Below are 10,848 nucleotides of genomic sequence, written 5' to 3'. Positions count from 1 at the left end.
CCTCCCACCCTCTTTTCACCCTACATACCTTCAGGAAGGCATCCATCTCTCCCACGGCCGGGAGGTAGTCCGGGATAAAACATTTCAAGGGGGTTTCTAGTTCGCAATCGTGAGGTTGATAGCTGACAGAAGCGTAAGCGGCGAAAGAAAAGAGAGCAAAAGATCTGAGTCGAATGGTTCAACCCTCACTCGTAGTCCTCGATCTTATGAAGAAAGTGAGAGGGAGAGAAAGAGGTGGCCTGCTTGATACACACATCGCTTACCGTGTCACGAATGCCAGAACCTCTCGTACTTCTAAGGGTAAAGAGGGCAGCATGTAGGCATACTCCTGAGGGTCATAGGCGCTGGTGAGGAGAGAGGAAGTGACGTGACAATTGAACAAGAAAAAGAAGGGAAAGAATTAGTGGATAATAGGCCGAAGTTATGTGCCAGGGCAAATGTCCCCGCTCCCCAGAAACACAGCATCCCTCCGGTTGCCTGCATCTCCCCGCCCCCTTAAAAGTCCTCTTTCAGGATCCTCTCCCTACTTACCCTTCCACGTGTCCCACAGCCCCTGAATTCGCCGGCGCTTTCTCCGGGATACCCGTCGTCAGCTGTTGTTGCTTCAGGGGGAAAGGGAGCTGTGCACCTTCTCCTTCTTCTTGCCCTTCATCTCCTCTCTGTCCATCTTCCCTCTCTTCGACCGCACCCCTCCTTCCACCCTCCTCGTCCCCTGACATCGACTCTATATGTCTCTCACCCCGCCTTTCCCCCTTCTTTCCCTGGTATTGCAGCCCACCACCCTTCTTCTCCTCCTCCGTTGGCAGCTCCCCTGGCCCCTCTGCCTCCCTTTCCCCTCTTCCTGCCCCACTAGAATACGTCTCCTTGCTCCTCTCGCTCTTTCCATCTGTGGGCAGGTCCATCCCTTGCCTGTTCTGTGGCCGTCGCCGCTGTTGTTGCGGGGCAGAGATGGAAGGCGAGAGTTCTCGATCGCTTCGCGCTCGCAGGCGGGTGGACGGGGAGGAAGAGGTGGAGGGAGGGGAGAAAGGTGGGAGGGTGGAGGGAAGACGGGCAGCAGGTCCTTCGAGCTTCGCCTGCGGGCGGTCCATCCCTTGCCAGGGGTGCTCCTATAGGTAGGGATTACCAGAGGTAGCCATAGGTAGGACAAAGATTAGAGCCGAGCGAGGCCTTGCGAACACAATCATCCTTTTCCTGAAACCTGAAGGCGGGGGCCATGGACGGGAAGCGACACCAGATAAGGGGCGGGGGAAAAGCTTTACCTTGCCAGTTTCCATGTTCTTTCCTCCATCCGCGAGCGGTGCGAAGTCATGCTCCTCCATTCCTTCGAACCGGGGGCGTGGTGGAGATGCAAAAACCAGGGGCTGTCGGTCTTCCTCTCCTCCCCTCCCTTCCCCGTCCCCTTCCCTGCCACCTTCCACCGAGAATTCTGTGCTTAGTTCCAAGGAGGAGGCAGTTTGCATGGTGAAGGAGGCAAGTTGCCGCTGCGGGAGGCCCAACTGGTTGATAAACACGAGGAGGGGTCTTTTCCTTTCAGGCTATTTGCTCAATCTTTTCCTGATCATATTGTGAAGGACGTAGTGGATGGGGAGAAGGGTATGAGGACGGCGTTTGAACGAGTGAACGGACGTGAAATTAAAGAAAGATGTGAAAGAATTGTACAGGGCATTGATCATGCATTGCAAGAGTTCAAGAAGATCTTTTAAGCTGCGCAGCGGGGAGGGTAACTTCGCTTGAATGAGTATACATGGTATTTTAGGTAGAATGTCGCTTGTCTGCATGCATCTTTTCCGGAGTAATCCCATTGTACAAATTTTCACTTCTACTACATGCGCTCATAACCAAATAGAAAGTGGATTGAGGACATCCTTCCAAGCTTGTGGGTAAAATAATGAAACACATTTCGACAGGCTGATGATGTCGTTAAAGAAAGAGGAAAGAAATAAGCATGGTGACTGGAGACTTCTACCCTGTAATCGCTGCGGTTTCAGTTGAATCATGTAGCCTTGTTACGATTGAGCCTAGGCTACTGATAACTCAAGTTTTCCCCGAATGTTGACTATCGGGCCTCGAAAATGTGATGGAATGTAGGGAAATGAGCGAGCGTAGCTGGGAAGGCAAGCAGGAGACGACCTGCCAATCCTTTAAAGAAAACGAAGTGACGGATAAGCATGTCGAGTCCTGAGGAAAGGATGCCCGTGTATGCTCATCTCACCACTGAATTTTTTCTGTCATAAAGCACAGAATAGACGCCAAGTGTTGTACAGAGACAGGGGTCGGAACTTGATAACCAAAATAATCCTGGCCCATATGCTATCACAACCCGTACCGGCCTGAGTATGTGTGGTTTATTGTATTTTTTGCGGATAAAATGTTTATAAAGAGCTTTTCACACTACTGAGAGGTTAAATGGCTATATACTTGAGAAATTTGTTGTAAAATTTTTCTGTTACACCTTTATCAGGTGATTTTGGGGGGTTTCCTATCTTGTTCTATAATAAGGTGAGTTACTGGTGGCTCGAAGACTGATCACATCTACTCCAAAATAAAAGTCAATATCGGAATGACAGACGTAGCTAGTCTATGAAAATACAAAACGTTGAGAGCAGGAATGAAAGAAAATTGTACGAATGTACAATAAGCATATACGTTTTAGATTTGGGTGAAGATAAAGGAAATGTGCAAATCCACCAAGATCTTCTCGATTGAATATGAGTTGGGTGCCGGGGAAATATTTTTGGAATAGTTATACACAATCACTTACTATCTAGAAACGGTAATTAAGAAAATTGGAGATGAAAACAATGCACCCTTTTCTGATGCCACCCGCCTCAAAAATTTCCATTAAGTGTCGGAAGACGCTTACGCGAGTCCTTTGTCTTCGAAATTCATTTTACGACATCGGAAGGCCATACACATAGCCAAGCAGATAAACTACGTTCAACTTGTAGAAGAATCGCTAACCCTTGCTTTTTCACGCGTGTGGTCTATCGTATCGACATTTCCTTTTACCTCCATGTTGTGTGCTTTCTTCAACTCCAAACGCTTTTCCATCATCACCCAGAAATTTTGACCCCAAATTTTGTCCATCACGTCTTGAGCAGCCCCTGAAATGTCAAAAATGGAAATGTCGTTTTTGTCAGACTTAGCTCTTTCACCTTACACACATTCCTCTGTCTCTGATCTACGCTCCAAGTAAGGGTTATGACGTCACTCTCATAATAGTCAGCCAGTCTCGGATCAATTAAAACCTTTTTGCCCACGTAACGTACACCTTATCCACCGTTTGCTTCGCACCTCCCTTTCCTGTTCTTACCGCATTGTAACACCCCTCCTTTGCTCGTTGAAGTAAATGATCCTGGTTCAGCCATGTCCATGGGCGTGTCTGTTCCAAACAAAACACGGCCGCTTTCGAAAAATTCCAGGGCCTGATAGAATGAGGGAAGGACGTTGAAAAATGAAGAAAGAAAACAACAAGAAGTCAATCCCAATGTGTAATAAAGCTCCCTCAGAATCGGGGTTGGCGTGTAGAGTAAGGAAACTTCAGCCCGAGGGAGAGGGACGAACCTGCCGGATATTGAGCGGGGCCAAGCCGAAGGTGGCGGTATCACAGTAGAATTTTTTCATGTCGTCCAGCAAAGCAAGACCCTCTGTATCGTCAAAATTTTGACTCTGGGTGATAAATCGGTCAGTGAAGAAGGGAATCATCCCTCCGTGGTGGTGCGTGACAACCTACAGGTAGTGAGGAGGAAGAATGAAGGGCAAATTGAGCCGAGAGTGCCACGGTTGAGAATTCTCACATGTTTCCTCAATCTGTCTGGCTCTTGTGATCTTCCTTTTTCCCGCCAGAAGCAACGAGAAACGTCCCGTACTAAATCGACTCAAACCTCGCTCGTCCCTCATTCCCTCATCTTCTCCATCTCTCCCTCCCCTCCATCTCTGCCTTCCAAAGTACCTTCAAGTTCGGATATCGTTGAAAAACTCCCGCCATCACCATGTGAACCATTGCCACACTGGTGTCATAAACCCATCCTACCATAATGAAAAGGTTTACGTAAAAACAGGCGAAGGAGGGATGATAAAGTTTTGAGTAAAAGATGTAAAGCACTCCTTCTGTATCATAAGGACGATGTAAAACAACGAGGATTGCTTGTGATCGACCGCATATTCTTACTTCCAGTCTCTCTCTTGCTTTGTCTTACCGAGTGTATTCCATATCTGATGCAAGCTTCCTCCTTTTCCCCTATAAGCTTCGTAATCAGGATAAAACTGAATTTGAAAAAGGAGACGCACGGAAAGAAGAGTGAGAGAGAGGATACCGTATCGTTTAGCATGAGACCACTGTTTGTTCATGCCTCTCCCCCCTTGCCTTTTTCATTCTTTCCCTTCCTCCCTTCCTCCCTCCCTCTCTCCTGACCTGAGGTCTATTGGGATGCAGCCACACAGGAACACCGTCTTCTTCACATCTTTTCCATAGAGCTTCGAAGCCAGGGTGGTCGAGTGGCGAGGATAAAGGGCCCTTGGAATGGGAAAGGGGAGGAAGAAAGGAAAAGTGGGGGGGAAGGCAGGACGGAAGCGAGGAAGCCTAATCAAAATTCAACGACAAAAGTAGACAGAAGAAAAAATCAATACAATCACTCACCACAAACAGCGCGACCCCGTCTAGGCTGCATGTCTCTACGGCATGTTTATACGCCTCCATCAAAATATCCATTCCATCCTTTTCATGGCTCGCGCCCTCCTCCTCGTCCTCCTTTCCGGGCCCCTTCAAGTGCCCGGTAGGTAGAAGGGCAACACCCAAGAAACGGGTCGAATGAGATTGGACCACAGCTGCCATCTCATTGTTCGCACGTTTGCATGCCTCTAGAGCTCTGTGGTAGGCATTGGTGGATGAGCTCATATGCGGCCGACCTCGATTATTTCTTGTTTGATGCCATGTTCCGTGAGCTTCATAGTAAGATACATATCTTACATTTTTGCCATTTAATTCTGCTACAAGAGACCTACAGGCTCTGACATGCCCTTGTGCTTACCATTTCCCCGATTCCTTCAAGACATACCTCTCCTTATTTGTGTGACAGGCAGGTACGACTTCCAGCCAAGGAAGAGGAACAAGAACGTGGACGTCTATCTTATGAGTGTCCATGAAAGCAAGCCTGGCCGATACATCCGTCAGCAGGGGAATCCCTGATAGTAGGGTTACAGTTGGCAAAGGAGTTGTTACTTAAATGACTTCGAGGGCAGAGAGGGCGGAGCCGATAAACGGAATACAAAGAGATGACCAACTCATATGTATTTATAGTCTCTCCCTAGTCGAATGCTCCTCGCCCTTCATGATTCCTGTATCACAATTTTATACCACAATGCTACGGGGAGTAATCCTATAATGTCCTTCCTCCCTCATCTTCCGTACGTTCGAATAACTTGGCAAATACCAAAGGCATCCCGTCGTTGCAGTCTTCTTGCAGGTATTTAGCCAAAGCTAGTGGCGCATAGTGAGTGTAGGCATCGACGATTCCGGTGCTAGGTGCAGATGAGCCCATGCCTAAGATGTGAATATAACTTGTACACACGGTCATGGGTACAGGGACGCGTTTTAAACATGGCGCAACATTGATCAGGAGGACCAGATGTCAGAGCTCACAACAATGACTGCTTTTTTGGTCGTACTGATTCTATTAAGCGCCCAAATGGTTAAGTTTGACACGTAAAAACCACCCATTACACTGTTGCGACGCGGACAACGGGTTTCGACACGCTCTTGGCTTTTTTCTTGTCCGGACAATGAAAAAGATTTTGACCGCCAAATGAAGGCACAGACATCCTATAACAACGAGGTTAGTGAAAATTTACATGCAGTAGCTTACACTAGTCAGCATGGGCATCCAATCGATCTATCCCGCTTTTCACAGGAGTATGACAAATAACACACAACTCCTTACGGCGGTGAGAAACTATGAGAAAACGCGCGAGAAAGTACTACAAAGCCGACCGTACTAGTGTACTTTTAGCCCCACAGCTCTCCGTGTCATGCAGAACTCACGGAAGCGTTCCGCGTAACCTTGTGAACCATGCCTCAAACCACAATACATTAGCTTAAATGCGAAAAAGGAGTGGGGAGTCGTGGCACTTATCGCTCAGATATCCCCTGCCTCGCCGAGTATAGAAAGAGATGTCTAGGCTTTGCAGGTCAACCAAGAAATATCCCTTGCGTGCCAAGTTTCGTGCCATGTGCCCCACGCAAAAGTCTCGATTTTAAAAAAGCTCTTTTCAATTGGAGGGACGCAGGAGTTTGTTTCCTCCAGCATCGCGGAAATTACTCGAAAGTTGCTCGAAGAAGAATTCCGCCTGACCTCTCTACCCTGCTTTGCTTTCACGGTACTTCCACAAAGCCGAACAGGAAGAGGATAAACCATGGGAATCAAGGGTTTGACCAAACTCATAGCAGACGAGGCTCCGGAAGCTATCAAAGAGCACAAGGTAACCAAAATATTCTACCCTTTTCCCCTTGTGAACCGCCGCTATTGCTAGTTCCTGCACATTGATGTAAATGCTGTGCTTGTCTTCGCATATTTTGTCAACTACATTCCCTTTCAATCGACTTCTTACATGTCCGCTATCACATGCCATTCGTATTTTTCATTATTTCCCTGGAAATTTTCAGGTAGAGCACTACAATGGACGCACTGTCGCTGTGGACGCCTCCATGGCAATATACCAATTTCTGGTAAGCATTGTAGGGAAGTAAAAAGGCTCTTGGAGAAAGGAATCGCCTGTTTCTCCTGCCTGCGTGAAGCAGAAAATCAGATTGTGACACATATCAGGGAGCAAACCAATTGCATTGAGTCGCCCATTTCGTGCCTGGACGGTGCACATTTCTGACCTTATTAAACGGTAATGCATCTGCAATAATCCATTATTGCTGCCCGTTAAATCGTTACCATAGATTGCCATTCGTCATGGCAGCGGTGGGGCGGCCGCCTCGCAGCTCACAAATGAAGCGGGGGAGGTAGGTTGTACGCAGAAGAAAAGGGGGGAGAAGAAAGCAAGATGGTTATGGAGTCCATTTCGCGAACGCTTCGAATTGCTACGTGGGTGCCTACAAAAACGAGATGGGGAGAGATGGTCTGGAAGAAGGATAAAGGAACGAATAGAGGGAAGGGAGGGGAAAGGGCAAATAAAGCCCTGCACGTGCCCCTTCATACCAGGGATAGCGTGCCATCTTATTCCCTCGCTCTCCTCTTTCACTTCAAGGTGACCTCCCACATTCAAGGCCTTTTCAATCGAACCATCCGCATGCTAGCATCGGGCATCAAGCCCGTCTTTGTCTTTGACGGGAAGCCTCCCACCTTGAAGGTAACGCGATTTTTCTCTCCTTTGCTCTTGGGTCCGTACCCTTTCCTAACATTATCTCCGCGAATACCCTCCTTCTCCAATATCTCCACCTTCCTCCTCTAGTCTGCTTTTCTCCGTTGATTGTATACTCTTCTCTCCTCCCTTACAACCCGCCGCGCGCTCCTCAAACAGGGTGGGGAACTTGATAAGCGCCGGGAGAAGCGAGAGAAGGCGGAGTCCGAGCTTAAAAAGGTACGCCTTACCTGCCTTTACCTTCCCCTTCTCCTCCTTTTCTGGCTCTGCTTCCCTCCTCCTCTCTCACTCCTCCACCCTCCTTTCTATCCCCCCTGCCATCCGTCTTCGCCTTCATTCTGCAGGCTCAAGAGGAAGCGAACGTGGAGGAGCAAGACCGACAGAGCAAGCGGCTGGTGCGGGCGGGCAAGAAGGTAACTGCGTAAGGGGGGGCGGAGGAAAGGGATGAAGGGGGGGGGGGAGGAGGAAAATACCAAGGGAGATCGATATCAGGGAAGGAAGGATGGTCAGTGGGTATGCTATAACACCCAGAGCTGAGCTTTTCGCGTGCCATCCCGTTCCTGGTTCCGCGCCTCCCGTTTTAATTGCACCGTTCTCGGTTCCTTATTCCTCGACCTGCTCAGGAATCAGCCGACTGCAAGAAGCTTTTGGAGCTCATGGGCGTCCCCTGGTTGGAGGCCCCCTGTGAGGCGGAAGCTCAATGTGCTGCCCTGGCCAAGGCAAGACTCGACCTTTTTTTATTGTTTCCTCCTCTTGACGTGCTTATCGACTTCTCGCGGTGATCATTCTTAAATCCTCCTCGCTTGCTCCCTTCCTTCTCTCTATTTCCCCTCCACCCCTGCTGTGCTTTCTTCTCTTAGATCGGGAAGGTCTACGCCGTGGCGACGGAAGACACGGACACTCTCACATTTGCAACGTGAGTGAAGCTCGCGTGGTTTTCATTTCCCTATTTCCTCCCTTTCATACTTCCTTGCCTTATTCTCTCCTCGACTGCGATGGCGAGCGCTACCGTGACCTGCGTGTCTCTCAGCCCTCTTCCTCCGTGCCCCCCATCCTCTCCCTCCCTCCCCTCCTCCTTCCTTGCCAGGCCACGCCTCCTCCGGAACATGACCAGCGCCGGCGACAACCCCATCAAAGAAATCGACTACAAGAAGGTTATTTTCCCAATGTCACTTGAGAATATCGTGCTCTGTGTCCTTCTTTCCTCTCTTTCTCTTGCTCTTTCCTTCTCATATGTTATCGAGCGAGCCGTCATACATTGAGTTGTCTGTCATGAAACTTGGACGGGACGGGTAAGAGGTTTGTGTCCCGCGTCGCCACGTGAAGCCATTGAAATGGCACTCACAATATCGAGGTCTTTGGCTTCGTCCATGGTTTTCGACTCCAAAATTTGAGCACTCAAACCCTCCTTCTCCCTCTATTTTCAGATGTTGGAGGGGTTGGGGCTCACCCATGCTCAATTCATCGACCTCTGCATCCTGATGGGGTGTGATTATACGAGCAATATTCGCGGGATTGGGCCGAAGAGTGCCTTGACCCTCATTAAAAAATATGGTGACATTGAACATGTCCTCGAGAACATTTCTAAGGTGCAATCTCTCTCCTCTTCCCCTGGTCTTGAGTTCCTTCCTATCTCTGGTTTTTCATGAAGCTGGTGTATGCGACAAAAGAAATTGCAGATGAGACAATGACTCGCTCTTCAACTTCTTTTCTATCTCCCTGCCCTTCCAATTATCCAGGGAAAGTACCAAGTCCCTCCCGAGTGGCTTCCCCGGATCAAGGTACGCAAGCCGTCCTCCCTCCCTCCCTCTGCCCCTCCCTCGGTATCGCCTGTGGAGGAGGGAGATAAAGCCATGCCCGGCGATGAGAATGCCTGCAAGACAGCAGAAGTGGATTCGAAAGCGGGGATGGAGGGAGAGAAGGAAGAAGGAATAAAAGCGGCGGCGATTGTGGCGCGAGAAGTTGCTCCCGATGAGCCCGCGAAATCCGTTGAGGGAGAAGTGATGGAGGTAAAGGAAGAGGGAGAGGGGAAAAGAGAGAGAAAGAGGGAACGTCCGAAATGGACGACGAGAAATGCTAGCTATTGTTGACGTTAATTTGTTTACCATGTTCCCTTGTAAATTATGGGGCAGGAGGAGGCGGAGAAAGGCTTGGTTGGGGGGCACGGGCAAAGGGTGGGTGGGAAGCGGTAGCGTAATCGATTTCATTTCTAAAGGTGCCATATTTTCTTTTCTATGTGTTATGCAGGAGGATGGAGACGTGGTGGAGGGGGCGGAGGAAGGGAGCCATGGTGCGGCGGAGGCAGCCGGGGAGGGAGGGGAGGAGGAGGGGGAGTGGGAGTGGGTGGACCAGGTCAGACGGGGAGGGAGGGCGGAAAGGAGTGAGAGGGGAAGATAAATGGGAGGTAATACGAATGAGAGGGAATGAGAAGGAAGCTTCGATTGAGCATCTTTGTCAGATGTCGTGTCAAGGCTTTCCCTGGATCGCTTATCGGCGCCCCCTTGTCCTCCCTTCTTCCCTTCCTCCCTTTTTTCTCCTTTCCCCCCTCTTTGCACACCCAGATGCCCGCCTACGTGATGGCACGCGCTCTTTTCGTCCAACCAGAGATTCATGATCCTGCTGAACTGAATTTTAAATGGGTGGTACGCATTGAGGAAGGGAAGGAGGGGGCAGAGGATAGAAGGGAAGTCAGAGCCGCAGCAGGTGTCAAGGGGAAGAAAGAAGGGAAAAGAAACCCTTTACAGCTCTGCGAGAAGCTCATGATGGAGCATGCAGCACCGTACATTCCGATCTGATCTCCTTCTTTTCATCCTGGAATTCTTTGCAGCGCCCTCTTCCCGCTTCTCATTTGCTCCCTTCCTCATCTTGTCAGGAGCCCAATGAGGCGGGTCTGGAGGCTTTCCTTATCGACAGCTTGGGATTCAACCCTGATCGTGTCAAGTCAGGCATTGCCAAACTTAAGGTGAGGATGTGGGGGGAAGGAAGGGGAAAGACGGCAGAATGGATGCCTGTTGCTTGGACATGTTGAAATAAAAACCTTCCCTTTCCAAGGACGAGGTGCTCGCTCTTTATGAGGATCCTTCTCTTTTGTTGCATCTCTCTTCTGATGTCCCAACTCACCTTTTACGCATACTTGATGGGTTCTTTTTCCCTCCCACCGTCTTCTCTCCAGGCCTCCAGGGGGGCCATGCAGCAGAAGCGCTTAGATTCCTTCTTCAAACCATCCGGCTCCTCTTCCACGTCGTCGACGACGCTCAAGAGGAAGGAGGCCCCCGCTGCTGCGAAAGGAAAAGGGAAGGCGAAATTCGGAGGGAAGAAGAAATGAATGTATGACGGCGGGGAAGGTCAAGCGGCAAATAACCAGCATAGGAGCAGCATGCGTGCCATGTGTCCCAAGGGAGGAGGGAGGGAGGGAGGGAGGGAGAAAGAAGCGGTCAAAATCGACGGGGGAGGACGAGACCGAGGGAATACCAAAGGCATCCC

General features: G+C 49.7%; 5 protein-coding genes across 5 annotated transcripts; 3 read left to right on the top strand and 2 right to left on the bottom strand.

Annotated features, from left to right (window-relative positions):
* Positions 1-53: 53 nt before the first annotated feature.
* On the bottom strand, positions 54-1,460 carry NGA_0493200 (uncharacterized protein; the record flags this gene model as incomplete). Its single annotated transcript, XM_005853449.1, has 5 exons — positions 54-122; positions 190-203; positions 264-344; positions 532-1,106; positions 1,260-1,460. The coding sequence occupies 5 exons, from the start codon at positions 1,458-1,460 to the stop codon at positions 97-99; spliced, it is 897 nt and encodes a 298-aa protein (XP_005853511.1). The 3' UTR covers positions 54-96.
* A 1,455-nt stretch (positions 1,461-2,915) lies between these two features.
* NGA_0138002 (uncharacterized protein) lies at positions 2,916-5,576 on the bottom strand. Its single transcript, XM_005853448.1, has 6 exons — positions 5,411-5,576; positions 5,031-5,184; positions 4,640-4,868; positions 4,415-4,516; positions 3,565-3,669; positions 2,916-3,104 (listed from the first exon to the last, which is right to left on the bottom strand). The coding sequence occupies exons 3-6, from the start codon at positions 4,832-4,834 to the stop codon at positions 3,087-3,089; spliced, it is 420 nt and encodes a 139-aa protein (XP_005853510.1). The 5' UTR covers positions 4,835-4,868; positions 5,031-5,184; positions 5,411-5,576; the 3' UTR covers positions 2,916-3,086.
* An 826-nt stretch (positions 5,577-6,402) lies between these two features.
* Positions 6,403-8,147, top strand: FEN1 (flap endonuclease-1; the record flags this gene model as incomplete). Its single annotated transcript, XM_005853446.1, has 7 exons — positions 6,403-6,477; positions 6,662-6,724; positions 6,944-7,006; positions 7,252-7,353; positions 7,525-7,584; positions 7,710-7,778; positions 7,989-8,147. Exons 1-7 carry the CDS (start codon positions 6,412-6,414, stop codon positions 8,145-8,147), a joined length of 582 nt encoding a protein of 193 aa, XP_005853508.1. The 5' UTR covers positions 6,403-6,411.
* Positions 8,148-8,846: 699 nt separating this feature from the next.
* On the top strand, positions 8,847-9,395 carry NGA_0137702 (flap endonuclease-1; the record flags this gene model as incomplete). The annotated part of the gene is made up of 2 exons (XM_005853447.1): positions 8,847-8,954; positions 9,105-9,395. Coding segments are annotated over 2 exons (399 nt in total), but the record flags the coding sequence as incomplete, so codon positions are not given.
* A 527-nt stretch (positions 9,396-9,922) lies between these two features.
* On the top strand, positions 9,923-10,780 carry NGA_0137502 (flap endonuclease 1). Its single transcript, XM_005853445.1, has 3 exons — positions 9,923-10,007; positions 10,238-10,327; positions 10,538-10,780. Exons 1-3 carry the CDS (start codon positions 9,927-9,929, stop codon positions 10,688-10,690), a joined length of 324 nt encoding a protein of 107 aa, XP_005853507.1. The 5' UTR covers positions 9,923-9,926; the 3' UTR covers positions 10,691-10,780.
* The last annotated feature ends 68 nt before the right edge of the window (positions 10,781-10,848 follow it).

Source organism: Nannochloropsis gaditana (assembly GCF_000240725.1).
Source record: "Nannochloropsis gaditana CCMP526 unplaced genomic scaffold scaffold886, whole genome shotgun sequence".
NCBI classification, from domain to species: Eukaryota; class Eustigmatophyceae; order Eustigmatales; family Monodopsidaceae; genus Microchloropsis; species Microchloropsis gaditana.
The sequence above is the reverse complement of the archived record's forward strand: the minus strand, read 5'-3'. Positions and strand labels throughout refer to the sequence as shown.

Coding starts and splice junctions, on each gene's coding strand:
- NGA_0138002 (XM_005853448.1), bottom strand. CDS start 4,834: ATGGCAGCTGTGGTCCAATCTCATTCGACCCGTTTCTTGGGTGTTGCC. Junction 4,517..4,639: donor ACGGGGTCGCGCTGTTTGTG/GTGAGTGATTGT, acceptor TCCCATTCCAAG/GGCCCTTTATCCTCGCCACT. Junction 3,670..4,414: donor TGCATCCCAATAGACCTCAG/GTCAGGAGAGAG, acceptor TTTATCACCCAG/AGTCAAAATTTTGACGATAC.
- NGA_0137502 (XM_005853445.1), top strand. CDS start 9,927: ATGCCCGCCTACGTGATGGCACGCGCTCTTTTCGTCCAACCAGAGATT. Junction 10,008..10,237: donor AACTGAATTTTAAATGGGTG/GTACGCATTGAG, acceptor TCATCTTGTCAG/GAGCCCAATGAGGCGGGTCT. Junction 10,328..10,537: donor CAGGCATTGCCAAACTTAAG/GTGAGGATGTGG, acceptor TCTTCTCTCCAG/GCCTCCAGGGGGGCCATGCA.